At 38.8% G+C, this 27,520-nt stretch overlaps 5 protein-coding genes and 1 non-coding gene across 6 annotated transcripts in view; 4 read left to right on the forward strand and 2 right to left on the reverse strand.

The window, feature by feature from the left end:
• LOC106651777 overlaps positions 1-10,721 on the forward strand; it is a 33,277-nt gene extending 22,556 nt beyond the window's left edge. The window contains exons 3-8 of the mRNA XM_014370443.1: positions 303-479; positions 579-761; positions 1,561-1,749; positions 8,971-9,270; positions 9,906-9,990; positions 10,197-10,721. Of these exons, the coding sequence (XP_014225929.1) occupies positions 303-479; positions 579-761; positions 1,561-1,749; positions 8,971-9,270; positions 9,906-9,990; positions 10,197-10,299 (1,037 nt within the window). The 3' untranslated portion in view covers positions 10,300-10,721. The remainder of the gene's footprint in view (positions 1-302; positions 480-578; positions 762-1,560; positions 1,750-8,970; positions 9,271-9,905; positions 9,991-10,196) is intronic.
• An 831-nt stretch (positions 10,722-11,552) lies between these two features.
• LOC106651916 (protein LTV1 homolog) lies at positions 11,553-13,179 on the forward strand. The gene is made up of 2 exons (XM_014370612.2): positions 11,553-11,669; positions 11,746-13,179. Exon 2 carries the CDS (start codon positions 11,784-11,786, stop codon positions 13,095-13,097), a length of 1,314 nt encoding a protein of 437 aa, XP_014226098.1. The 5' UTR covers positions 11,553-11,669; positions 11,746-11,783; the 3' UTR covers positions 13,098-13,179.
• Positions 13,180-13,579: 400 nt separating this feature from the next.
• LOC106651915 (structural maintenance of chromosomes protein 5) lies at positions 13,580-18,377 on the forward strand. Its single transcript, XM_014370611.2, has 15 exons — positions 13,580-13,886; positions 13,994-14,074; positions 14,147-14,474; positions 14,548-14,886; positions 14,966-15,094; positions 15,175-15,382; positions 15,455-15,586; positions 15,671-16,198; positions 16,269-16,398; positions 16,471-16,717; positions 16,788-17,195; positions 17,268-17,495; positions 17,563-17,742; positions 17,829-17,924; positions 18,003-18,377. The coding sequence occupies exons 2-15, from the start codon at positions 14,004-14,006 to the stop codon at positions 18,159-18,161; spliced, it is 3,183 nt and encodes a 1,060-aa protein (XP_014226097.1). The 5' UTR covers positions 13,580-13,886; positions 13,994-14,003; the 3' UTR covers positions 18,162-18,377.
• Positions 18,378-18,576: 199 nt separating this feature from the next.
• Trnag-ucc lies at positions 18,577-18,648 on the reverse strand. Its single transcript has one exon. It is a non-coding gene; the product is annotated as a tRNA-Gly (tRNA).
• A 719-nt stretch (positions 18,649-19,367) lies between these two features.
• Positions 19,368-24,659, forward strand: LOC106651903 (dihydropyrimidine dehydrogenase [NADP(+)]). The gene is made up of 16 exons (XM_014370599.2): positions 19,368-19,647; positions 19,727-19,837; positions 19,945-20,277; positions 20,763-21,071; positions 21,157-21,492; positions 21,596-21,806; positions 21,877-22,061; positions 22,139-22,354; positions 22,427-22,591; positions 22,678-22,830; positions 22,913-23,033; positions 23,117-23,379; positions 23,450-23,626; positions 23,700-23,924; positions 24,070-24,227; positions 24,312-24,659. The coding sequence occupies exons 1-16, from the start codon at positions 19,609-19,611 to the stop codon at positions 24,412-24,414; spliced, it is 3,105 nt and encodes a 1,034-aa protein (XP_014226085.1). The 5' UTR covers positions 19,368-19,608; the 3' UTR covers positions 24,415-24,659.
• A 98-nt stretch (positions 24,660-24,757) lies between these two features.
• On the reverse strand, positions 24,758-27,365 carry LOC106651910. The gene is made up of 5 exons (XM_014370605.2): positions 27,146-27,365; positions 25,651-26,437; positions 25,227-25,386; positions 24,999-25,148; positions 24,758-24,921 (listed from the first exon to the last, which is right to left on the reverse strand). Exons 2-5 carry the CDS (start codon positions 26,231-26,233, stop codon positions 24,828-24,830), a joined length of 987 nt encoding a protein of 328 aa, XP_014226091.1. The 5' UTR covers positions 26,234-26,437; positions 27,146-27,365; the 3' UTR covers positions 24,758-24,827.
• Between the last annotated feature and the right edge of the window lie 155 nt (positions 27,366-27,520).

The raw sequence follows: 27,520 nt of genomic DNA on the forward strand, positions 1-27,520 counted from the left end.
GAGTGAATGAGTGGTTCAATATGAGTACAATTTTGTGATGATTTGTTGATGTGTACGCAAACATAATGCGCAGCATCTCTCTTTCAGTCATTTTATTGAAACACACGTGCTGATCAACTCATCTCATTATTATATCTATAGTTATTATTTATTCACGCAGTCACTGCAAATTTAAATTTTAGAATTTAATGTACCATGAACTAATTTATTGCTGATAGTCAATTAATTTAAATAACAAGAATGTCAATAACTCTCCGTAACGGTTTCTTCAAAAAACGATAATTTGTCATGTCGCTTTTCAGAATCATCCATTCACAAGTACTGCAATTCGGAGCTCAAGGTACCAGCCGGCGAGGGTGGATTCCTTCAATCACCGGGCTACCCTCTCTACTATCTCGGCAGAATCAGTTGCGGCTGGAAGTTTCGCGCGCAGCCCGGCCAACGGATCGTGCTGACCTTTCGCGACTTCAGCATCCGAGGTTTGTAACGAGCCGCAATATCTCGAATCGCGTCGATCCTTTGCACCGTGCGTAAAAACTGAAGAAAAAAATGTTGTTGTTTTTTTTTTCCTTTCAAAGATCCGGACAAAGACGGCAGCTGCTCGGACGTGTTGAGGGTTCACGACAGCGGCAACACACTGTACGAGTCTTGCGGGACCAAGGCCGGCGTGGAGGTCGTCTCGGACACCAACGTGGTGACGATCAATTTCAGAGCACTGTCGATGCTCTATCCGAAGCGAGGTTTTTTTTTACAGTACAAAGGTTCGTATAGCTGCACAACGATTTGCTTTATCGATAATTACTTTTTTCGTCGCACGAGCTTTCACGACTTTGTTATACACAGCTATTTGATATGCATCTCAACCTATGAGGGCACCACTGCGCGCCTCGCTAGTACGCTCTATATGGTTCGTTCTCCAGAAATTGGATTTAATTTGAGAGAAATTAAATTTAACAATAACGTTTTATCCCTTTCGCTCTTTAGATTGTTATGGATCAATCTTGTTTTTTATTACTCATTGATCCTCTAATTTTCTACATTTATCACAATAGTACCTGCATTTTTATAAAGATAGGTATGGCATATTTAAAATTATGTCAGATAAAGCGCAACACACGCTCCACGATTCGCAAAGTTATTGATATGAGGGATTTTAAATATTAGCCATAAAAACCTTTTTGGATTGTAGAGTACTCATTTGAACCATTGCTAAATAAGAAAAACTGCTACATAATGCATATAAGGCTAACAATATGTGGTAGAAAAAAGAAAGAAAATGAATTCAGATTAAAAGACAAATGATGTGACGGCCGCGTCAACGCTTACAATTTCGCTTACGTTTCTTTCTCCAAAACAAGATTGATACGAGCTCGCTCAGGGCGCAAAGTTTATGATTTATCGTATTCAGTGTACATTGCGCGTCACATCATAAGGCAGTAAATTGGATTCGCGCGCGTCGAAAGACGCATTACATAATACAACATATGAGATTTAATGGAAAATAAGGGCACCCAGGATTCATATAAATACACCGTACTCATATGTGTGTGTGTGTTACAGTTTTAGGGTGTCCGGACGTGCGAGCGCCCCCGGGCAGTCGGCTGAGCGACGTCAGTCTGCGCACGAGGACGTTTCGCTGCCGGGCCGGGGCATTGTTCCCCGACAGCGGCCAGCAGGCGCGCACGATTCGCTGCAGCCAGGAGTTGGGTAGATGGATCGAGAACGTCGACGAGCTGCCGGCCTGCGTCGGTGAGTGCTGCTTATCCACCGCTTCTTTATATTCGTATTTTTTTTTTCTTTTATTCGTAGCTTTTTTTCCATCATCGAGACTCGTGATTTTTGGGTCAAGCTAAATGATTGAATACCATGGGCGATGCGAATATATTGTATACATATGGGCCGTTTCGCGTCAATCACGTTGCAGCCCGAGTGTATCAACTTGGTACATATGTAATTGGTAGCTAATGCTTGATCATGAACCTATGAAGTTTAAAAATTGAATTTATAGTCTTTCAATAAGTAACATCTTTTGGAAAGTCCAAATATTTTCCTTCTCAATGGTTCTCGTATACCCTTTATAAATGTAGTGACGTCAAAAGCAAAACTACAAGGTGTGCATTTCATAGATTATACCGGTTTAGCAAGTTTCTCTCTCTCTCTCCCTTATGCCGATCATTTCCTATATCTAAAGCGTATAAGAAAAAATACACCTCACGATTTTGTATATGCTCTCATTGGGCGGGGATACAACAGCAATAGATATATTTTCTTCGTATCTTTCTGTACATTCTGTTTACTAATGAACGATATTACGAGGTGTTAGATGTGTCAATAAATCCGAAAAACAGGCCTTTTGTTGTTTTTGTCTTTCGATTTTAATCTTTGACGCTGTACGACACAATGGATCACAATTAACGAGGAAGCTAATTTTCGAGCATGATCGATGACTATTCAAAAAGTGTGGCTTCTCACACGAAGAGTACACAAAATGTAGAGTTAAGTAAATATTGGCCGCGGGCCGATTTAGAGTGTTGATTCGATTTTTTTTCTCGTTAATTACGATGGAATTTATCGGGTCCGTCGTCGCGACGCTAAGTTACGAAGACGCACGCGACTCGCGGCAAGCTAATAATAGGTAAAAATTTCATTAATCAATCGAACGAAGAATACCTCATTAAACGTCGTGCTGAAGTGTTATTTTTATTATTATTTTATACATGTCAGGAGCTCGCGACACTGGTACAATACTTTTAAAGTATGTAATATTAGGCTACACATTATATTACGAGAGCTGAGGAATGCAGGCAAGATACGCGCCACAGATGCTTGTATATATAGAATTACGCTTGTCCACGCGTCTGTCCACTCCTATTAAAGAAAGTCGAGTGCCCACACGCTCTGTTACATGTGTGCGTATGCGTTTGTAATATGTTATTCCAATGTATACACAGACTCTTAATACATGTGTTCATACATGCACCCGCGGATAAAGAATAAATACGAGATAATATGGAATACGCGTGGGCGGCATGGCCGGGGATCAATCTCGGATTTTGTCTAATGTAGCGTGTATCATCTACAAAAGTCTCACACATATACAGTATACACATGGACACATCCATCATTAGACATAGATACGTAATGTGCTCCATAGACTTGTAACACACGAACGGAGGGGGGACACACAAGACCGGAGCAAAGAAGAAGAAGAAGTAAATCGGAGCTCGTACTCGCGCGGGGGGAAAGGGAGGGGTGCCGGTTAGCCGATTCCCCTTCGCTTTACTACAGCATGCAGCACGCCACGACGACGGAGAAGGAGAGTGCGAGTCGAGTGCGTTGTTTTTTTGTCTGCGCGTATAAGTGAGCGAGCGAGCTGGCGTAAAACCTCGAGGCTCCAAGTCAGTATCCATCGAGTGTAGCTCTCGTTAAGACGGCACAGGTCAGTTTTTTGTTGTTGTTTGTCGTGTTGTTACACGCATCTAAAAACGCTCATAACGCGATCCTTCGAGTGACGCGCGGAGTTGACTTTTCGGCCTCCTCCCATCGAACACGTGCTTTTTTTCCCCGTATTTTGATCCGAAGTTCGCGTTGAAAGATTCTTGAACAGTGTATATCGTGTATAGGACGGAAGAGTTTGTAAGGTTAGTTGACCCTCCAACGTGTACTTATACTGCAGCAGCTCGTATGTACGCTGCACAGTGTGCACGTTCGAATCGTTGCCATTGAAAATCTCGGACGTAAAGCTCGCTCGAGTAAAGTGACTCTAACATCATACATTTAATATGCACGAGAACGATACATCCGAGTGTTTATTTTTAAAGCGTGAATTGCACGATTTCCGTTTTTCATCGCGCACACATTTTCCGCCTCGTGCTTGTCTTCGCGTCGCGAGCATACGATACAAAGATACACACGCCAGTATTTTTACACAAATTCCGTGCGGGCGGCACGAGTTCAACGGCACGTGCGCCTATAATGATATCTCGACGTACGCGAATTATAATCGTTGTAATTACTATTTCGTTTTTTTTTTATGACATATACAAATACGCTTTATAGTCGCGTAATGTAACGATGGAACTTTTGATGGCGCGCGGACGCTCGCGGCGGAGGCACGACCGCTTCCGAGAAACATTCCCGCATACTTGTGTTATTATTATATGTATATAAAAAAAAAAATATTTGATAATGTTGAAAGATAGGCCACGAGCAATCTTATCTCGCGTCGAGCGATTTTTCTTCGTTTTCATAAACGCGCCCGCACACATAGGCAGACTTTACGATCTTGGTGTTACAATATAATAGGCGGCTACTCCTACAATAATTACTTTAATTAAACGTAGAGGAATTGTTTGCGTTGTAGTTTTATAGCTTTTGATGTGTCGCGGATGATGGTACCGATTTTAGCTGGTGTGCTCATTGGCGTTGATCTGTCATTTCGATTGCAAATTTTTCAATGAGAAACAAAAATATTTCACTCGGCGCGCATAATTATTATTTATTATGCATCGGCCAGCTCGTCGTCTCTTTTACAACGACCTCGGTCTCTCGCGCTACTCTTCGGCTGCGACATGATACACGCTGCACTGGAAACAGGTTGTATTAATATATAACGTCTCCTTCTTCCATTGCAAGTCGTCGTCGTCGTCGTCGTCGTCGTCGTGTGCACGAGCAGAGCAGCTCATATCCGTGGATCCGTGGCAATTTTCTCATCCTCGTTCGTAGTACACTGTACGTATAATATATAACGCGCACATATATGCACACATACAGATGCAGCGTAGCATTGGTTCGCTTCGCACGCGTGAAAGGCCTTGCATTCCTTGCGCCTGCTATGTGCCTCATGGCTGCAGCTAGCTAGCCGGCAAATCGTTCCATTTGCTCCATGTCCATTGCGGGCTTTCTTTCTCTCTTTCTATTTATTATGCGAGTGTATGTAGGCTCTTACAGAATGTCTACTATTCTAAGCTCGCCATTCATTTAAAGTATCGTATACACCACTTATTTACTTATAACACAAGCTCTGCCGCGCGTATATAAACTCGTATAGGCGCTTTATCGACGCGCGACAACGAATTTTTTGCAGCTCGTGGCACGAAAAATATTCCGAGACGAGATGAAGTGTCTCGTATACACGAGTCCATTGTCGTATTATATACACACGACGCTGTTGAGATTTCAGTTTGGCGTCGAATATACGTATACGGAGCTCGATATCGTGTACAAAAAATACAAAAAACGGGAGATCTTTTATAATCTCTTTTTTTGCGGATTTTTATGTGTATGTGTATGCCGAAGCCTGCCAAGCTCTGTATACGGCTCTTTAACACGCTCAACGCGTTTCGTTCGATGATACGTATATAACCATAAATGCCGAATATTCACGAGTGCCCTAAAGCCGATGCAAAAATTCAAGTCGTATATATATATGCGCTGCTGTGTGTGGATTATTGAGTTACCTCACTTTGGCCTCTTATTTAGCTGCATAGCTGAATCGACCGGGCGTGACGATCTCTCCCGCAATAATTATTCTCTCGCGTGCATGGAATTTTTGCCAACGACGATCTCGAAAGAGTTTGATCGAAGCTAAAATGTGTGTACTTTTGAAATCGATATTATTCGATCGCCGAGTAACGAAAAAATAACAAATATTGTTGCAAGCACACACTGGCTTATCAATGTTTCAACAACAATTCGAAATAAATCCTACGAATTTCCGCTTATACACTTTTTCATCGTTCAACTTCATAATATCCGATCGAAGTAAGCTAAAAAAATGCCATTAATTACAAAACCAGCTCGCGTTAAAGGTATATCGTTATTATAATCCCTCGAAAGCGTCTCGTTCAAACCGTGACGCGCTCGATCGAGCTCGTTCAAAAACTCCTCTTATATCGCTCGAGTCGAATTGGCATCGACGAGATCTATTCGTCGCGCGAGTTCGAACTCTTGGCGCGATTGAAAAGCTCTGCTATACATATCTATAATGTGCACCAGCGGAGGGGATGAGAGAGGGTAGTATCTGGACAGGCGCACCGCATCTTTCTGCACCCTCTCTCGTGCTGGCGCCGCACAACACATACATACGTAGAGCTGCGCATCACACGCACCCACACACACGTATCGAGTGTATCATATATAGGTTCACCCTCCCTCACTCTCGAGCGGGGGTGGCTTTGGCAAATTCAGCTGGCTTTCTCGCGACCCAGTAGTAGTCGCGTCTGCTCGCTCGCTTCGACCAGACGAGCCACCGGTGCTGCTGCACCTGCATATATACCCGCGTATACCTTTCCTTGTTTTCGCGAGTTCACCTCTGCTGCCGCTGTAGTTTGTGCCATTGTTCGACGCGGGGCTAAATCGAGAAAGATATAATATAATATTATATCCGTATAGGTGCGCACAGGCATAAGTCTCAGTCGCTGCACTGCAACTTTCATCCCATACTATCGCCTACCTTCGTCTTTCCACTCTCTGCTTATTATCTTTTCGCGGTGTGCGTCAACGCTTCTTTTTTTTTTTTTGAAAAAAAGCTCGACTTGGCTTTTTTTCAGCTGGTCGTCGTCGTCGTTGTAAATTGGCTTCGTCGCGCTTTCGCGCGAGGGAGTAGATAGAGCAGTCGACCCGCTACGCTGTGTGTGTCTCTCTTTCTCTCCCTCTCTCTCTCCCTCGCGCGCGCGGGCTTGATTCCTTTTGGTCTCTCGGGGTTACACGGTGACCTACTAAAACTGGAGTGTGCACTCTCTGCCTCTCCGGTGCGTTCGTTAACTCCTTATACGTGTGTGTGTGTGTATGTATCGGCTCGTGCCGCGGACACACCTACACGGCACTGGCTTATCTGTGAAACGAGCTTTTGTTATACGAATTTCGACGTTTTATCGAAATTTCGACGACTCTTTTCTGCTTGACTTTTCACGGTTTCTTTTCTTTATTTGTACATTCTTTGAACCGTGCACATTTTTCAATTAGCTCGAGATCGTTAATGAACACTCTTAATTGATTGAAGATTGACAATTAAGTCGATTAAATATAGACTATATCGAAAGTCAATTTATTAAAATTTAACAGATAGCTAATGAATGGATAAGATTAATTAATTGCACGATATAATTGTGCCGTATAATAAACTTTGACCCGTGCTCGCGAAGATTGTCTCACACGCGTTTCAGAGCAAAACTTTTCGCTTTTTAATCCGGATGTGTATATAAAAATAACTCGCGGAAGTGAATTGCACTCGGTGTGACGAAAAAAAAAAGAATTCCGCGATAAATTTAGAGATTCAAGCCATAAAAGCCCATGATACGTCGATAACAAAGTCCCTCTCTCTCTCTCTGTATAATATCGTTGGGAATAATCGCGCCGACTCAGCGACTGTATGTATAAGGCTGATCTGCCGGCTTACACTTTCCAAGTTTTTTCAAAGTACTTACAGTTATATAGCGTGAAAAAAAAACGAACGATCGATCGATCGATTTGTGCCGTGTCAAGGGGCAATGCACCGCACTTCGTACATAATATATTGAATTACAGACGAGAGAGAGAGAGAGAGAGAAACCTCGATAAAACATATTGTTTTCCGATTTGTAAACGATGCAAGCACCGAAATATTATAGCGAATGAACGCTAACAACTCCCCCTTTTATGCTATTCTTCTTTACTTCCTTCCTAAGGGTGCGAGCAGCGACTGAACCTATTCTATGGCGCAAAAAAAATTATTTCAGTGTTCTTTACTAAAAAGTATTGATGAAAATTAATTTTATAGTATCTAACGCGCCAAGATCTACGATTCTTTCACACCGTACAAGATGATGGAACTAATCATCAACAGTTTTAGTTCAGCTGCTTGTAAGTGCTTTTTAGTTAGGAATAAAAGCGTTTCCTTCCGTTTTATCTGTATGGAATAACTAATCGATATTCATCTTCGAGAAAATCCTTAAAATAATCCATTGATCCGTGGGACGTCGCGAAGAAGTATTATCTTGAATTATTAGAGTAATACAGTTGAAAGATGAACTCATTGAAGCTTGAGTAATATTTCTTGGGTGAAAAGCAATGACACGAAATTCTGAGATTTTTCATGCGTCAATCGCATTTGAACGCAATAGTTTTTTGTTTCATATTCATCTCTTTCAATTCGATAAAATAACTCGCCTGAATATTTGTGCATTATACCAATGAATTTACTACCGAACAAAGATATCTGCTTAAAATCATTCGAAGCTACATTTATAATTTTGCTACGGTTCAAAATGTTTATTCACATGCATTCTTGATTTTTTAAATGTATATACTTTGTGCTCGAAAATTTACGCTCGTTGCAGCGAATGATGAGTTATTTATTTTTCCGCGTAACGCGATAACCCAACACACACTTATTTATCACGAGGCTATCGTGAATGAACAAATAACTCAGTTTGCCTTGCTTGCATTTAAACATTGATGCAAAATTTTAGAATTCCAAGTTCAAGCTATAATAATCTGAAAAAAAGGTATTTTAATAAGTAAAACAATGTTAGGATTGAACGATACAATTTTAATTTCCCCAGTACTCAAATAATACAATATGAAAAAAGTAAACTTGATTATAACACAACGGGACTCTCATAATATATTTGACAGATTATACTACAACACCTAATCAGGTGAATGGAGAACAAATCGGAGCGTAGATAAGGCGTCCCATCACGTGAAACGCGTTAATCAGACCCATTAGTTATCTCGTATTGCTTCTAATGGTATTCAAACTCTTCGAACGAACCGCTATAATCACCGCGTATACATTTTTCGACGCCCCGCATTAAATATCTATTACCGACGAGCTATCGTCGTCATCGTCATTGCACCCGTATTATGCAAATGTACCACGAAAATCTCGATTACACGAACGTAATCGAGCCATCCGCGCGATATCCTGCTGATAAAGTACGAGCGGCATCAATTAATCATATAATAATACTATCCGTTATTATACAGCGTCGAGTGGCCTAATATCGAGAGACAGCAACGAGCCGCCTACGAGCTACCGCGGGAGCAGTCGCTTAGCAGCCGAGCAGAGCAGTATCGTGAGCGCAGCCAGCATCGGCCACGCCAGTCGCGACAACAACGACAGCAGCAGCAGCAGCATCAGCGGCGGCTTAAACTTGCTCGAGCAATTGACTCGCGACAGAATCGGCTCGCAGGATAACGGCGTTGCAGTTGACAGGACTGCCAATTTCAGTATTGCCGAGCAGACGCACAGAGCTATGATGAAGGACGAATCGAATACAGTGTTGGGTGAGTAACGTAGTGTTCTTTGTCTGTGTGTTATATATGCAATGAATGTTTGGAGCGACCGTGATAATTTGGCCCTTTGAAAGAAAAGTGCAGAATTCAATTCGTTCTTCTATATTGATAAACTTTATTTCTAATGAGATGCAATTTCTCGATCATTGCTCTTGAGCATTTGAAAAAAAATTAACTTTTGTGATAAAGCCGGCATTGGAATTCGACGTTCCCGCGTGTTTATATATAGCGGCGTCAATCAAATATATGCGAATTGTCATAATGCGACGACGCTACGATTGTTAAACGAATAGAAACGAAACATCGTTTAGAGCGAGCGTAACAATGTGAGTCGAGGCAATTGTACCCCCGTCAACCGTTCGTGACATCTCTTCGATTATTATAAATTACGAAGCTCAATTCATTTAGTCGAGTGAATCTCGTTCCGAGAATCGGATCTCCATACGCAGAGATGGAAGTATAGCGAACTATATAAAGTCGCTATTGCCTCTGCCGTTCCATTTAAAGAGACATTTCACGTGTATGCGATCGGTGGTCATTGAATGAGTTGGAAAACTGAATTTGCAACGATTGCTTCGTCGCGCATTTATCAATTGATGAAATTTATTTATTTTTTTATTTTACAGACGTTATTTTGCCAACCATTCTCATTGGCGCCCTCTTTGTGGTCAATGCAGTAATAGTCTACATCATCTTCAAATACCGAAAGCGGTAAGTTTCTTTTTCACGCAATAGATCCGATTATAAATTGTTATCATTTGCCATAAAGTCGATGATTGTCAAAAAAATTTCTTTGAACAATCTGTAGACTGCTAATAATTCTCAAGATGCTTTTTGCAATTCATAAATTTACTCATCTGAATTATTTCTGTTTTTTGCTTCATTATTTAACGAAGGATTGTGGACGATAATTTCAGAAATTCGACAAAGGACACAGAAGAGTTGGCACTGCAACCGACGACGACAACGACATCGGCAGTGCAGGCCAACGGCGGCGGCGATTCCTGCTGCCCCGTTTGATGAATCGCGTGAATTCGCTATAACCATTGACAAAGAAGATTATTTACTTCAATGTGTTAGCTTTTAAGTTTGATTTAAAAAATTTTTTTTTTATATATAAGTGAATCATCAAAGGCCTAAATTGTACGAAAGTTGATAAAGCTTCTAAAGACTTTAATCGAGATGTCATTAAACGTTGAATTGTAGACTTGAATTGGTTTTTTTTGTGGAACGAATTAAATGTGTCACGATACAGGACGTATCATTAAATCGAGTCTAAATGTAAGACATTTTTTAATCGTTTTTTAGCTAGCGTATCTCAAAAACTAAGTGTTTCTATAGTAAATCCTGAATGTTAAAGAGAATCACATTTATTATTCAACGATGTATTATAAAAGAAAAATAGAAAATAATGATGGAGATTTATTATAGAAATTATATAAAAAACTATATATTTGGTCTAAATTATATTTAAGTTTAATAAACAAATGTTTACATAAGAAAAAGTAATCTACATTCATTTGTATTACTGAAATGTTATTTTCCTCACACAACCTACGCATGTTCGCTTTCAATATACGATCCCATCCTCTGTAATTTTGCAACGTTATCAAATTTCTCTTCGTTAAAAGAAGAGATGTAAGTATATCTAATAAACATAAAATGAGGCTATTGGAAGACCTATGCATCTCGTTGACGAAAAGTGTCAATTCTAACTGTGTTTCGCACGATCGAATAAAGCCGTCGAACTGACGAGTATGTAAATTAATGGCTATATAAATAGTCATAAATTTATTGTTGTATAGACATTAATCGCTTAAGATAAAAATATTCCAAATGCTTTATTATGCTCAAATCTTCCGCCACCTCGGATGAAGTATCGAGAATTACAATCGTTTACAATGAACATCATTTGAACACGTTTCATGGCAGTATTTTCGACAAACTTTTCTCTGTCGGTGGACTAATTTTGTCCATTGGAACACGAAATTCAAACTCTTGTAAAGATATAATCCCAAATATCTATTGTCAATATTTTTGGCATTTAGTAAATCAAAAATATGATTGCTAACACAATGCTAGAGTTGTAATCATATTTTTATTTTAAAAAATACAAAAAAAATATTTTTACAATAGATATTGTAAATTACATTTTTTCACGAATTTGAATCTCGCGCTCACTTTAGGCTTTCTTTGAGAGCAGTGGACCAAGCGCCAAGTAGAGCGCCATCTATTTCATCTCGAAAAATTCATATCTGTTTAGCTGTCTTCTGCCTTGTGCTATTCGTGCCATGTGCATATTACAATTCTGCATCGCCGTATCGAAAATTTATAACCAGCACGTTTTTTGATTGTGAAGTGTTTACTTTCTCTGCTAACATAAACTAAAGGTAAATTAGTATTAATTGTAATTAAAATCTACTGTGTTTAACTGTTGTATCGAAATTTACTGTTATTAATTTTCAGGCCTATAAAGTTGGAAGAATATTGTTGAAAAATTCAAGATGCCTAAAGTAAAGAGTTTCATTGATAGAAAAAATTGTCGGACATTTGAATTGTGTTCAAGATCGCAAAGAGATCCTTTACTAGTAGATCCAAGTGCTCCCCAACACGTACTTGTTGAAACTACTGCTCCTAACAAAGAAGAAGAAAGAGTTTGTGGAATATTTTTTGAAGATGATTATAACTATCTGAAACATTTGAAAAATGTCAATCAAGTGTCCGAACTTGTTGAAACTACTAATGAACGTGATGAAAAGAAGAAACCAAAGAAACGAAGCAATCTACGGTTACCTGCTTCAGTATTTCAATCGCATGTAGAAGAAAAAATAGGGCTTCTTCACAGATATGCTCCTCATTCCGGGCCAAGGGTAGATTTAGATCCAGAAGTTTTTTATAAACTTGATAATCCTGATGAGGAAAATGATTTGGAGGATAATATTATTGAATTGGGTGGAGGCATGCTCGATGATGATGAAGATAAAGATGTAGGCGATTGGTCTGATGTGGATAGTGATGAAGCTCGAGATGAAGTAATGAGTTTGAATGGATCAGGCAAGGATTATGATTTTGCTAACGAAGAAACAAAATCAAGGTTTACTGAGTATTCTATGACTAGCAGTGTAATGAGAAGAAACTCACAGCTGACTTTACTCGATGATAAATTTGAAAACATGTACAAGGAATATGATGAGGACAAAGTGGGTTCTCTTGATTTTGAAAATATTGAAGGACCTAATAGTGAAGATTCTAAATTAATACAACAATTTTTAGAAGATTATCAAGCAGAATCTAAAGAACAAGATGTTGAAAATATGGCAAAATTATTGAAAGAACGTTGTAAAGTTATGTATGAATGCTCAAATTCAGATGATGAAGGTGATTCTAAATTAACAACATATGTTGAAACTGAAAAAAAAGAAGAATGGGACTGTGAATCCATATTATCTACTTATAGTAATATTTATAATCATCCTAAAAAAATTTTAGAACCCAATTCTAAACAACCGCCAAAAATTGCAATTGATCGTAGAACTGGAATTCCACAAGTAAGAAATATTCATGAATCTGATTCTGAAGCTAATTCTTCATCAGATAGTGAAGATGATGAATCTACCATTTCTACTGTTCAATTTACCAGATCTAAACATGAAACATCTGAAGAAAAAAAGGAGCGAAAAAGACAAGTCAAGGCAATGAAAAACGAAAGAAGAAGAGAGAAAAAGATGAGTAAAGAAATGTTCAAGGAAGAAAAGAAAAAGGAGCAAAAAGTCTTGATAAATAAAAATAAGACTTCCAATGCAATCCGAATAGCTTAAACTTTCTCTGGTATTAATTTATATTTTATAAATGAAGATTTATATTCAAATTATTTATTATCTAAATTATAAGCAAATAATATATGTAGGTATTATTTTTCTGAAAAATAAAACTTATTCATAAAATTGAAATTAATCTGTATTATTTATTTAATTTTTACCAATAGTAAAATCAGATTAAAAATATCAGGATAAATACTTTGAAAATCTAATCGTCAAACCCTGAATATTCTATTCGATGCTTGTTTCATTACAATAATAAAAATATTGAATAAAATAACATAAAAAAAGAATTCTCTGATTATAAACTACTCCTCAATTTTCTTTACACATATTATTGCGTCAAACAAGCTTGCAAGCAAAATTCATCAGAGCAAGCCTTTCAGTTGACACGTGCACCTCGACCAATCAGAAGCTCCAAGCATTCCATACATTCAAAATTTCGTTTCAGTTGCCGGCGGGCAGGAACGAACGCGATCAGAACTGGTCCGGACGAGTCTGACACGCGAGGCTGCGCGGAACAAACACAAAACAGTCGCACGTCGCATGCAGCACCGCATGGCCAGGCATCGTCCAATACAGGCGCCACGCTCGCGCTCTGCTTCGATTTAGCCGCGCAAACAAACGAACGCTGCCATCCGAGTTTTATTAACAAAAATAACAATCGATAGGGACAAATTAGTGTCATCTAATCTGACCGGAAATTTTGACGAATGTGTATTCACCCCGACCGTGAAGAATATTAGTTGTGCTTCGTTCTTATAGCTAGGAGAAAATAGTATTGAACAAGTTAGTATGTCTTCATGATCTGTGCAAAACTGTTGCATTGTAATTATGTAAACCGTCATTTTATGCATCGCGGGTAATTCTTATCGTTTCGTTTTGTTTTCTATTAGATATTGAACGATGGCCGAGGCTATTGAACCGAAGTCTATTGAGAGCGGCGTAATTATTCGACTAGGGCTCAAAAATTTCGTGTAAGTATTTCGCTTTGAAAACAAATACAAAATCAAAACAAATACGATTGAAATTGGTGATAATTTTTTTAGCACTTATGACGAGGTAGTTGTGAAGCCTGGCAGAAATCTTAACCTTATTATTGGTGCCAATGGCACTGGAAAATCAACAATAGTAATGGCTATTGTTTTGGGTTTGGGAGGAAGCCCCAAAGTTATCGGCCGCCAAAATAACATATCTGAATTTGTCAAAGCTGGTGAAAAAAATGCCACAATTGAAATAGATCTCCAACTCGATGCAAATAGACATATAACTGTCAAACGCTGCTTCGATGATACGGGACACTCGCAATGGTTTGTTAATAATCAAAGCGCTACTGCCAAGAAGATTAATGAATTGATGAAAAGCCTAAACATTCAGGTATTTATGAAAAGTTTTCCTTTTGAAATCCACTCGTATAAATTTATTTATCCCAAATAATTTACTTATATAGGTTGACAATCTTTGTCAATTTTTACCCCAAGATAAAGTTCAACATTTTTCTGAATTGACGCCAGCTAAACTTTTGACTGAAACTGAAAGGTCTGTTGGGGATCCAAAACTTATAGAATATCACACAAAATTGAATTCATTGAGGGAAGAGCAAGTTGAATTAGAGAAAAACCTAGAAGGCAAAACTAAACTTCATCACAATGATGAAAAATTATACAGTAGTTTGAAAGACTCCATTGGACAAATTACTGAAAGGCAAAAATTGGCAAAAAAATTATCAAGTTTGAAACAGAAAAAGGCATGGATGCAATATCAGCATGAACGAGACAAATTTAAAGACGTAAATAGAACAAATCATGAAAATTTATCAGTTGAGATTTTTAGAGACTATTTAACAAACTTACCATTATTTATTTCAGGCCAAAGAAGGTATGAAACAGGCTTTAGAAAAGAAAAATGAAATTAAACGACAACTAGAGCCAATGGAACAAGAAATTTCCAGAATAAAAAATAATGTTCACGAATATGATAGAGTTTTCAAACAACACGTAATAGATTTTTATTATCTTTGATATTTTGCAAATCTCTCATTTTTCGTAATTTATTATATTGTTATATTAATTTACAGCAAACTGAAGTTTCACATAAAACAAACCAATTAAGTCAATTTATAAATGAAATTGAGAAGAATGAAAGAAAAATTACTGATCTAACGAATCAATGCGATAATGATATTAGGCAAGAAGAACAACGAGATCAGCAACTTGATGAAATGAAACAGCAACTAAATAAAATGGAAAATGACTTGTCACATTTGGTTGAAAATGTTGGAACTGGTAAAGTTCAATAAATTGTATATTAATTAAATTAAGAGTTCAATAGAATTAAATTTTGTGATTTTTTTTTAGCTGAAAGCTTAAGAGCCGAATTCGAAAAAATTACTCCTAGAATGTCAAGTTTAAGAAATAAGATTAATGAATTCAATGCTCAACAGCAATTCAAGAGGGAAAAAATAGATCACTTAAATCGAAAAATACACGGTAATTCATCCTAGTGTACATAATTTTTCAAGTAAAAACTTCATAGAACTTGAATAGCAATAATAATTCCATTATTCTTTGCAGGGGAAGAACAATATTTGAAAGAAATTCAAGATATTGAAAATAAAAGACTTCAAAGACTTCGTTCAATAAGCCAAGATGCATACAAAGGAGTTATATGGTTGAGAGAAAATAAGCACTTGTTTTCAAGAACCGTTCATGAACCTATGATACTTCAGATAAATTTAAAAGATCCTGGTTATTCCAAGTATTTTGAAAATATTATTTCCTCCCGGGATTTGACTGCTTTCATATGTGAAGATAAAAATGATCTGAACAAGCTGCTGCACTGTCTTCGAGATCAGCAAAAATTAGTAATAAATGCTGTTCATATTGATCCTGAAAAAAGAGTCAATTTTGATCCAAGAATACCACTTTATCATCTTCAAAGATACGGTTTTGAAAATTATTTAATAGATCTTATTGAAGCTCCAGAAATAATTTTGAAGTTTTTAGTTATTTACTACTCTATAAACCAGATTCCTATTGGATCAGAACAAGTTGCAATGAACATAGATCAAATACCAGATGAAATAAGGAGATACTTTACACGTACATATTTTTTTTGTGAATTTTATTTTAACATTTGATTTTAAGAAATAATAATTTCAATGACTTACAGCTTCTAATTCGTATTCAATAAATAAATCCAAATACACTGGAGATAGAAGTACAAGACAAGCTGCAATTTTTTCTCAAAATATTTTGTCAATCACAGTAGATCACGAAAAAATGAAATATCATAAATCTCAGTAATAATCTTTTTGATGATATATAATAGTAATTGAACTGATGATATGCTCATGTTTTTAAAATTTTTACAGGATACAAACATTTCAGGAACAGAAACAATCCCTAATGATAGAATTAGAATCTTTCGATGGAAATATTTCTGAAGTGCATAGAGAAATAAATGAGTTAAAAGATGCTCGAAATATAATTCAGGCAAATATGAACAAATTAAGTGATATTGAAAGAAGGATAAATGTGCAACGTAATAGAATACGTACTGATGAAAGTGATAGAAAAAGTGTTGACGAAATTAAAGCTTTCTACAATGGAAAAATTAGAGTAGGTATTTCAGATCTTAATTTTTGGTTTTGAAATGAATTATGCAATAATTATGATTGAAAAATTTTAGGATGAATTGAAGAAACAACTCACAGTCTATAGGCAGTATAATAAATTGGTAGATGATTGTTATAAAACGTTTCTTATTAGTGAAGAATTGAAACTTCAACTAAGGGTTACTAAAAACTTATTGGCTAATAAAAATAACGAAGTTTCTGACTTGCGAGAGTCTCATAAAGCCGCGGAAGACAATTATAAAATACTAGAACGTGAATGTAAACCAATAAAAGAGGAAGTAGCACGTTTATTCAAAGTTGCAAAAGACAGTACTGACGGATTGGCATATGGCGATGAAAACTTTGAGCCCATTAAAAGAGTTTTTGCCAGACTTCCAGGTACTCTACCTGAGATTTTTCAAGAAATTGATACTACTCAGGCACAACTTTATTGCATAGCTAATGCACATGATGCTGATAAGGTAACTACTTTTATAATTATTATAATATACTTGATCATGTAAAGTTTTAACAATTTGTTATGCTATTTTTAGATAATGACCAGATTTAGAAATATAAAGAATAATTTAAAAATATTGCAACAACAAATTCAAGAGTATGAGAACAATTTGGCGAGAGTAACCCAAGAAATTGAACAAATAAAAGAGCGCTGGCTTCCTATGCTTATAACACTCGTAGATAGAATTAATGCTAATTTCAGCGCTTATTTTAAACGAATGAAGTGTGCTGGCGAAGTTTCATTATCAATACCAGAAAACGATGTAAGTCATAATTATTGTTTAACATTTATCATGAGACACATTGTTACATAACTTGTCTGAATTGCAGATGGATTTCGAAAGATACGGTCTTAAAATAAGAATTAAATTCAGAGACGCTGATGAACTACAAACATTGACTAGGACTCATCAAAGTGGCGGAGAGCGTACTGTTACTACTGCTATTTATATGCTGGCACTGCAAGAGCTGACAAGAGTTCCATTCCGTTGTGTTGATGAAATCAATCAGGTATGGAAAATTTAACAAATTGGAAAATATTAATTTTTCGGAAAATTTAACAAATTGGAAAATATTAATGAACTTTTTTTTCATAGGGAATGGATGCCGCAAATGAGCGCAGAGTTTTTGAAATGATGGTTCAGAATACTACTAGAGCTACGAGCGCTCAATATTTTTTGTTGACTCCAAAGGTACTTTTAAATTGAATTGCATTTACTATATTATTGTTCTCCAAGGAAAATATTGATTTCTTCACTTTTTTTATTTAGTTATTACCTGGTTTGAAGTACAACGATTCAGTGACAGTTTTAACAGTATTCAATGGAAAATATATGATTCCTTCGTCAGAATATAACATTGGCGACGAATTTGAGAATATCGTAGAAACTGTCTCGAGAAAACGGCGACGTGAATCTGAATCCGATTAATATTATCCGATTAATAATAATCTTAAAGCATGTTTACTAAGTTAAAGTTCAATGTTTATTTTATTGAAACAAGTTATACGGTTACGATTTATAAGATATTAAATACTTAAGAGTTAGTTGTTACGTTTTCGTGAACATCAGTTTTTACTTGTCTAACCAAGTAATTGTATTTCGTATTTGCATTAAAAATAAAAATTTTAATATTTTTATGAAAAATGGTTTCGATTTTTGTTTTTGGCACCATTAATGAACTTTAAATTCTGCAACAAAAATAATATTTCTTAAAGAATCACTTAGTGTTTGTAGCTTATTGAAAATCATCATTTTGAAAAATCGACACTATTTGGTTGTAGATCTTATCAGACCAATTACGCTCGAACGTACCTCCTATCAAGCATAATTTTGGCAAAAAGTGTGCGATGGCCGGGAATCGAACCCGGATCAACTGCTTGGAAGGCAACTATGCTGACCATTACACCACCATCGCAACTTGTTGGGAATTGCGATCGAGGTGTACTTGCATCTTGGGAGAGCAGCTGAGCCAGTTCCCCTTCTCTCGAACACGACCGCTTGAGTTGTCATACCGGTCCCGTGGAGGATAATTGCAACATTTCGATTGAAATATCGATTGAAACATGGTAAAAAATATTAAAATTATTCATTTTATTATTGTGGAAATGACTACGCAACTTGTCAGAAAATTGTTTCATAGAGATTTCGAAAAGCGCACTCTAAAAATTTTCATTTTCACTTTGAAGTCAGTTTGTCAGTATTCTCTCATGTCGTTGATTCATTTCACGATGTATTTCTTGAAATAATTTGAATCGACAATTTTTTATGTTAGCTATTGTCGAATAAATTGCAAGAAAAGCAATGCGAGTGAAAATGAAGATTTCAATACTGACATCAGCATCTCTGTGATCAAATTTCATTCAAACCAAAGGAATTTTCCAAATCCATGATTCAATGAGATATTTCAATTTCTAGATATCAATACTTTTTACGGACGAGTTATCATCGTTGAAAAAAAAAAAAAAAAAATAGGAGTAAAGAAGAAGAAAAAATGAAAACCATAATAATTTATTCAAAGCGGCGTCTCTGTTCAAGTTGATTACCACTGAATGTGTGCTGTGTGTGGGGTAAAGCAGTTTATGACGTCTAATCTCGCGATTTCGTACTGCGTACATACATACACACGTAACAGATACATGCGATCGTTCAGTGCGCGTCTCGTTGAGCGCGAATGTGCAGCGTTTCAGCACAAATGCGCAGAGCAATCGGACTTTTTGCAGCGTAGTTTTCGGTCGCACTAACTCGATCAAAATCGTAGCAATCGTGCGTTAACGATCGTTCAAGGCCGATTCTCCCTTTCGTCGCGTAAAAGTTTGTTGCTTGGATTAATTTTTTTTTTTATTGGTTTGATACTAAAAAGTGGTGTTGATAAATCATGGCAGCAATCGTGTCGAAAGACATTCCTGACATCGAGGTGAATAAAAATTTTCCTACTACTCCTCTTTTTCGCATCCGAACTCGTTACTTATCGCGTACCGATTTCGTTGTTCCAGAATCTGCTCGGTCTGAATCCAAGATCGAAGATTCATGCGAATCTGGTGCCGACGATACAGACGAAAAAGAACAAGCAGCACTGGAAGCGCAACATCCATTCGAAATGCGACGTAAGTAAAAAAAAAAAAAAAAAAAAAAATCTAGCGCGCAAAATTCGCACGCTTAACGGTCGCATTAATTTTTGTCCCTCGCGCTCTCGACCGCTTCTTCCCCGCAGAGCTGCGTGCCGCTGAAGAAGAACTTCGACGACGTGAAGCACACGACGCTGAGCGAGCGGGGCGCCCTGCTGGAGGCCGGACGCTGCCTCAAGTGCGCCGACGCGCCCTGCCAAAAGTCCTGCCCGACCCAGCTCGACATCAAGTCCTTCATCACGTCGATCGCCAACAAGAACTATTACGGCGCCGCCAAGGCCATACTGTCGGACAATCCCCTGGGTCTGACCTGCGGCATGGTCTGCCCGACCAGCGATCTGTGCGTGGGCGGCTGCAATCTCTACGCCACCGAGGAGGGACCGATCAACATCGGCGGCCTGCAGCAGTTCGCTACCGATGTGAGTGACGCGACGACGTTAGTTGGGATTTTTCGTTGTGTGGAAAAAAAAAGTTTCAACGTTTTATCTCGCTCGATTGATTTATGTAATATTATCGTCGAAATATTAGTGCTAAGTGGAACGCGAGACCTATATATATATTCGCTTTTACATGTGATAAAATCGCCGATCGCGTCGAGGGATCCATTTTTATACAAATATCTCTCGGATCGTATAAAATTCCACTCGAAATTTGTACATTATTTACTTTGACATCTAATTGCAATTGTGTCCGACGTTATCGTGAACACACTGATCGTCGATAATCGTTATGTAAGTTTCGTATACACGAGTCCAAAAAAGAAAAAAAAAACACAAGCAACTTTGCTTTGTTCCGCGAATCCGATAAAGAAAAAAGGAAAAAAAGAGAAAAAAATACAGATTACTTATGCGCGCTCTAAATTCTTCTTTTTTGTTTTTCGTCTGCGCGTAACTCGCGCGCACAGATCTTCAAGCGAATGAACATTCCGCAAAAGCGAGCTCCCGGCCAGTGGGTGCCGCACGACGACACCAAGATCGCGCTGATCGGCTGCGGGCCGGCCTCGCTGTCGTGCGCCACCTTCTTGGCGCGCCTCGGCTACAACGACCTGACCATCTTCGAGAGGGAGCGCTACGTCGGCGGCCTCAGCGCCGCCGAGATACCCCAGTACCGATTGCCCTACGACGCCGTGAGCTTTGAGGTCGATCTGGTCAAGGATCTCGGTGTCAAGATCGAGTACGGCAGGCAGCTGTCGGAAAATGACATCACTATCAGAGTGCGTTGACTTTGCTCCACAACCCCCCGACGCTATATTTTTTTTTATGACCAATCGACTAATCGTTCGCTCTTCTACTTCGAAGAAATTGAAAGACTCCGGCTACAAGGTCGTGTTTCTGGGAATCGGCCTGCCCGAGCCCAAATCCTTACCGATCTTCGACGGCCTGAGCCCGGAAATGGGCTACTACACGTCCAAGAACTTCCTGCCGGCCGTGTCGAAGAGCAGCAAGCCCGGCATGTGCGCTTGCAAGGCGAGCAGCGGCAGCAGCGGCCTGCCGGAGCTCTACGGCAACGTCGTCGTGCTGGGCGCCGGCGACACGGCCTTCGACTGCGCCACCTCGGCCCTCAGATGCGGCGCCAGCAAAGTCTTCGTCGTCTTTCGACGCGGCTTCACCAACGTCCGCGCCGTACCCGAGGAGGTGAGCTAGCTCAGACAACACGACGACGCTTGTACTTGCCATCGTCGACGAATGCAATTATTTATTTATTTATTTATTACGAACTCGTTGATTTCGATGTCAGATGGACCTGGCGAAAGATGAAAAGTGCGAATTCATTCCGTTTGCGTCGCCCAAGAAGGTCATCGTGAAAGGATCCAAGATCGTTGCCATCGAGTTTTACAGGACTGAACAAAACGAGAGCGGAGATTGGGTCGAGGACGAGGATCAATTGATCAGATTGAAAGTCAGCTTTGTCATTTCAGCGTTTGGTTCCGGCCTTTATAACTCGGATGGTAACGATAAATTATTTTTATTTTTTAAAAATTTCAATTTTCATATTGACGTACAATTTTTTTTTGACAGTAATCAAGGCCTTAGAGCCTGTAAAATTGAACAAGTGGAATACACCCATCGTGGATACCAACACTATGATGACGACCGAATCCGGCGTTTTTTGCGGCGGCGATCTTGCCGGCGTAGCTCAGACTACGGTCGAATCGGTGAACGATGGCAAAACTGCTTCCTGGTTCATTCACAAATACATCCAGGTAATAGCGAACGCGTGAATTAAATTTTTTTACGCGAAACACAGCTAACGAATGTTTGTTTTTTTATCATTCACCAGGAATCTCATGGCCTCACCGTGCCCGAGAAGCCGCAACTGCCGCAGTTCTATACTCCCATCGACGACGTCGACGTCAGCGTCGAGATGCTCGGTATCAAGTTCGAGAATCCGTTCGGTCTGGCCTCGGCTCCACCGGCCACCTCGTGCGCGATGATTCGCCGTTCCTTCGAGGCTGGATGGGGTTTCGCCGTCACCAAGACGTTTTGCCTCGATAAAGTAATGATACCTTTTCTTTTTTCTCAATCGGTCAAGTTCAATTCTTAATGAAAGATGATTTTTATACGACAGGACATGGTGACCAACGTATCGCCCAGAATAGTGAAAGGAACATCGGACGGTTATCATTACGGCCCGGGACAAACGAGTTTTCTAAATATCGAACTCGTCTCCGAAAAATTGGCAGCTTATTGGTGCCAAGGTATCAGAGAGTTGAAGAGAGATTTCCCAACAAAGGTAGAATTCAAAAAAATGTTCGACAAAAAATCGGATGCTAGATCGACTATTCTATAATGTACCGTTTTTAAACATTTATTTGAAAGGTCGTGATTGGCAGCATCATGTGCACATACAACAAAGACGATTGGACCGAATTAGCCAAAATGGCTCAAGAAGCGGGATCCGATGCTCTCGAGCTCAATCTGTCATGCCCGCACGGTATGGGAGAAAAAGGCATGGGTCTGGCTTGTGGACAGGTTCGAATAACGATTTGCTTTACTTTTATATGGCTTTAATCATTATCAAACGTCTCTATCGATTTTCTTCATTATTTTACAGGATCCCGAGCTAGTGAGAAATATTTCTCAATGGGTCAGAGAGGCGATCACCATTCCGTTCTTCGTCAAATTGACGCCTAACATAACGGACGTTGTTCAACTCGCCAAAGCCGCCTACGAAGGTACCGTCTCGCTTTGTCTCTGATAAGTCAGCTTCTGAATTCAATGCGATGCGACAATATCTCATAAATCTTACGTACAACAGGTAAAGCCGACGGTGTATCGGCGATCAATACGGTGCAAGGTCTCATGGGCCTTAAGGCCGACGGGACACCCTGGCCCGCAGTCGGTGCGGCCAAAGCCACGACCTACGGTGGAATCTCAGGCAACGCCACGAGGCCGATGGCTCTGCGAGCCATATCCAAGGTGGCGCAGGCCTTGCCTGGTTTTCCGATCATGGGTATCGGCGGTATCGATTCCGGCGAAGTCGCGCTGCAATTTATCCAGTGCGGTGCCACTGTGTTGCAAGTAAATATTATTGTACTCTTATCGTATTTCTACGATTTGATGTTTATTTATTTCGGGCGCGATTGACTAGGTTGGAAGTGCCATACAAAATCAAGATTTCACCCTCATCAATGATTACATTACGAGTTTGAAAACTCTGTTGTACTTGAAAGGTGTAGAACATTTGAAAGATTGGGATGGTCAGAGTCCGCCAACGTCGAAACATCAGAAAGGAAAGCCAGTTTCACTCCAACATGCTCTAGGAAAGGTAATATCACATGATACAAATTGGCTTTAATTAAATCAAGTAATTTTATAATTGTTTACAATTTACGTAACAGAACGTGCCGCACTTCGGAGAATACTTGAAACTACGCGAAAAAGTAGCAGCTGAGATCAAAGAAAAATCGAATCTGCTCGAGGGTGATCTACCACTGACCAGACCCGCACCGAAACCCGCGAAACCAATTCCAAGGATCAACGACGTGGTCGGGGCAGCCTTGTCAAACATCAAACCATACGTCAAATTGGATAACAGCAAGCAAGTCGTGGCGTTGATCGACGATGTGAGTGAAATTTGCGACGATAAGTGCCGATACGCGCATCGCGATGAAATCATTTCATTTCAATTGAACTCGTTTTCGAGATAAACGGGGAGAAAAATTTTGCATACACAACATTAATATTTTGTATTGGCTTTTATCTTTTCAGGACATGTGCATCAATTGCGGAAAATGTTACATGGCATGCGCCGACTCAGGCTATCAAGCTATCAAGTTCGACGCAGCGACTCACATACCCAAAGTCACGGATGATTGTACCGGATGCACGCTCTGTTTATCGGTTTGCCCTATCATCGACTGCATAACGTAAGAAAAGCTTCGGCACGAGGAAATTTGCTTACAAACATTTTATCGCCAAGTTTTAATGGCACTGCATTTTTTTATTTTTAGGATGGTGCCAAAACAGATACCTCACGTTATTAAAAGGGGAGTAGCTAAGGAAATAAAGAATGGAAAAGCGCCACAGTTGATAACTTGCGAATTGAATCATTGAGACAGTTAATTATGTTTGTTTACTTTGTAGCGAGCTTAAAGCGTATCTTTAAATTTCTTATAAGGAATTTATTTTATAAATGAAAAATTGTCCATTAATAATTAAGTAGTAAATTACTTTTCTTCTGATAAGTTAAATATTATTTCCAAAAACATTTTTTATTATTAAATAAATATTTTTACATCAGATCTTACGGTGTAATTAGTTATACTGTATTAAAATAAGTAAATTAACAATTGCCTTAATTTACTGTGATATAAAATTAATCAATACCTAGTACATAATTTAAAAAAATAACCGTTTCCCAAACAAAAACTTAATGAGTAACATAATGAGCAACATGAATAACAAAATATTTACAACAGTGATTATTTACAATACTGATAAGTACGATGCTCTCGACATCCTATCCATCAAATAAAATCTGGATTGTCGAACCATTGCCACGTTTTATTGTAATTAACATCAAATTCGTACAATACGCACTTGTTATTTCTGAAACGAGCTCTGAAAAATGTAATGAATTAATTTTCATTTATGAATCTTTTCTTGAAATCATAATGATGTAAGTTTGAAAAACTCACTTTTCGTACTTGACGCATCGCGCAGGATATTCCAGTTTGAAGCACTGCGGCCTCAGAACGTTGAAGTACGTTACGCCGATATTCCCAGCAATCAGCGATCGAGTTTTTTTCAAGCATCGATAAAAATTCGAATCGCATTCGCAATGAGATCTGCGTCGAAAAATAAAGTATCGATAAAACTAGGAATTACGCGATAATTCGATGTATTCGATTTTTGACGCGGCTTACCTCGTGAAGATGCCATTGTTCACTAGACCGAATCTGACCTGATCAGCTCCCAAGTTCATTTTGCAAAGATCGTGAGCCCTGCAACACTTATCCGTATTTTTAAATAGACCGACTTGATCCAAACTGCTAGCTAAACTTCCAGCTCCGCACCACTCGGTACCTTGTACACATAATAAATAATTAAAATTAGGAAAAATTCACTCGGATGAGGTGCTTGAATGAATCTCTTGTCAATTGAAAGGCTACCTGCTCATCGAATTTCTGTGCGATTTGACTTACCAATGAATTTATTATAGCTCTCGACAACTTTTCTAGTTGCCTGGCACAAAACACGAACGAAAAAGAAAAAGAATGAAAAAATAATGAAAAAAATGAACGACGCACTACGTATTTATAAGGTACATGTACACTCGAGCATTCGCACCTGGATAAATGGCCTTGAATCTCTCGCCGACCGCGTTGAGCACGTCGTTGAAGGTGCGCTGAGCCGCTCTGCCGAACAGATTCAGCTGCTTCATTCCTCGGCTACGACCGGTTGGAAAATCGCCGCCGCCGCCGCCGCTCTTGCCCATCTGCAGCGAGTACTTGATCGGCGCGACGAGAGCACCCGCGAATCTCTCCATGCCCGAGACGAAGGTCGGCGCGGCGTCGATGCGGCCGTCCCGGAAGGGATCGTTGTAATCGTCGTTGTCGTCCTCGAATTCCTCGGGGATGAAATTACTGTCGGAATAATTGGCGCTCGCGTCCAGGGGTACTAGGCCAAGCGCCGCGAACGGTACGAGCAGCTGCTGGTCGCGATCTTCGCTCTTTATCGACGACAAGTACCGATCGGTACTCTTGTACGAGCTCTCCGCCGAGTGCGTGAGTACCGTTAAAATTTGCACGACGATGTGAATTAAAATTACTTGCTGGCCTCGGAGATAAGATGCATCCATCTTCGTTCGGGCTTTGAGTACCGACGTTAACTTGAAAATCGGTTCTATATAAAATTGACCAATCGAAGTCATTGAGTTGGATTCGACCCAAGGTCAATGATAAGGCGACTCGAGTGCGAGTGAAATTTTCGTAGAAAATCGTGTCGTTGCGCCCTGATAATGATCTCTCTCTCTCTCTCTCTCTCTCTCTCTCTTGACTCTGCGCGGTCAATCACTCGTAACGTACGTATAATGTGTCACATGCGCGATTATCACGTTTGGCCCAGCAAAATACACCTGCGGGACATACAAGTTACGAAATTCATCGATATAAACGCTTGCGCGCATATATGTATTTTGGTTATGCTAATTTTTCGAGTATGTATAGTGAGAATCTTGAAATGCTAGATGTATGATATAATAATTATCGATACGCCGATTTAAATTTTTATAGTGCACACGTGAAGCGATTAATATTGCGTTACGATGGACTTTTTTTACGCAGAAACATAGAGAAGTTTACATCATTTTTATTTTTCGATACGGTACTAGAAAATGAAAGTTTTAGATTTTTGATTAAATTATTGATGTTCTGTCGGACACTTGTCATAAAAAATCGGTATATTTTCGTTTTTAACTTTGAGCTAAGTTATTAATCTTTCGAGATAAGAATTTAAGAAAAAAGTAATAATTCGTATTTATCAATTTTTCATTTGAAGCAGAAACTGAACAAAAAATAACTATACAAATGAAAGTTTAAGAGAGAAAATGTTCATTGATAGCAACAATGCTCATAACTCTTTCAATATTATCATAATAAAAATATACAATAACAAATCGGCAATTAAAATTCTTTAAAACTCGAGCATTTCAAATTTCGATTTTCAAACGACTGTAAGTAGTAGTTCGATTACAAATGTCAAACGAACGTACCGTTCCCCATCTGATGTCAATTTTGACAACACAATGTTTACATCGTCTAGAGTAAATAACACAGATACGTACCTTGCAAAAAACCATATGTTGATGTCCTGCTCCGTCAGTGGCTTAACATCGACTAAATGTCAAGTCTTTTTAAAAAGATTCGTGAGCCTTTGTACATTTAAATATTAAAAACTAGACCCGCAGTGGGGAGATATACCCATCTGTTTTTAAAACATCGAAAGATAATAAATATATTGTACCAATCGATCGTGCCTGGTCGGGTCTTCAATTGGAAATCACCTGCTTTATAATTCGCGAACGAATGCAAAATCTATATATAGAAGGTGAATCGGTGTTGTAAACAGACGTCAAGGACGACCGTTAATGTTTTGAGTAGCTAGTCACTACATTATATTTTTTTCGTCGATTTTGAATTCATTTAAAAATTTAAATTGA

This window comes from Trichogramma pretiosum, unplaced genomic scaffold, assembly GCF_000599845.2.
Source record: "Trichogramma pretiosum strain Unisexual culture from Peru unplaced genomic scaffold, Tpre_2.0 scaffold11, whole genome shotgun sequence".
NCBI classification, from domain to species: Eukaryota; Metazoa; Arthropoda; class Insecta; order Hymenoptera; family Trichogrammatidae; genus Trichogramma; species Trichogramma pretiosum.

Excerpts from the sequence above, each read along its gene's own strand:
- LOC106651915 (XM_014370611.2), top strand. The coding sequence starts at position 14,004 with ATGGCCGAGGCTATTGAACCGAAGTCTATTGAGAGCGGCGTAATTATT. Across the intron at positions 15,587-15,670 it reads CTTAAATCGAAAAATACACG|GGGAAGAACAATATTTGAAA; the intron begins GTAATTCATCCT and ends TATTCTTTGCAG. Across the intron at positions 17,196-17,267 it reads ATGCACATGATGCTGATAAG|ATAATGACCAGATTTAGAAA; the intron begins GTAACTACTTTT and ends TGCTATTTTTAG.
- LOC106651916 (XM_014370612.2), top strand. The coding sequence starts at position 11,784 with ATGCCTAAAGTAAAGAGTTTCATTGATAGAAAAAATTGTCGGACATTT.
- LOC106651903 (XM_014370599.2), top strand. The coding sequence starts at position 19,609 with ATGGCAGCAATCGTGTCGAAAGACATTCCTGACATCGAG. Across the intron at positions 21,493-21,595 it reads TCCGCGCCGTACCCGAGGAG|ATGGACCTGGCGAAAGATGA; the intron begins GTGAGCTAGCTC and ends TTTCGATGTCAG. Across the intron at positions 24,228-24,311 it reads CCTATCATCGACTGCATAAC|GATGGTGCCAAAACAGATAC; the intron begins GTAAGAAAAGCT and ends TTTTATTTTTAG.
- LOC106651910 (XM_014370605.2), bottom strand. The coding sequence starts at position 26,233 with ATGACTTCGATTGGTCAATTTTATATAGAACCGATTTTCAAGTTAACG. Across the intron at positions 25,149-25,226 it reads AACAATGGCATCTTCACGAG|ATCTCATTGCGAATGCGATT; the intron begins GTAAGCCGCGTC and ends TTTTCGACGCAG. Across the intron at positions 24,922-24,998 it reads CGATGCGTCAAGTACGAAAA|AGCTCGTTTCAGAAATAACA; the intron begins GTGAGTTTTTCA and ends TACATTTTTCAG.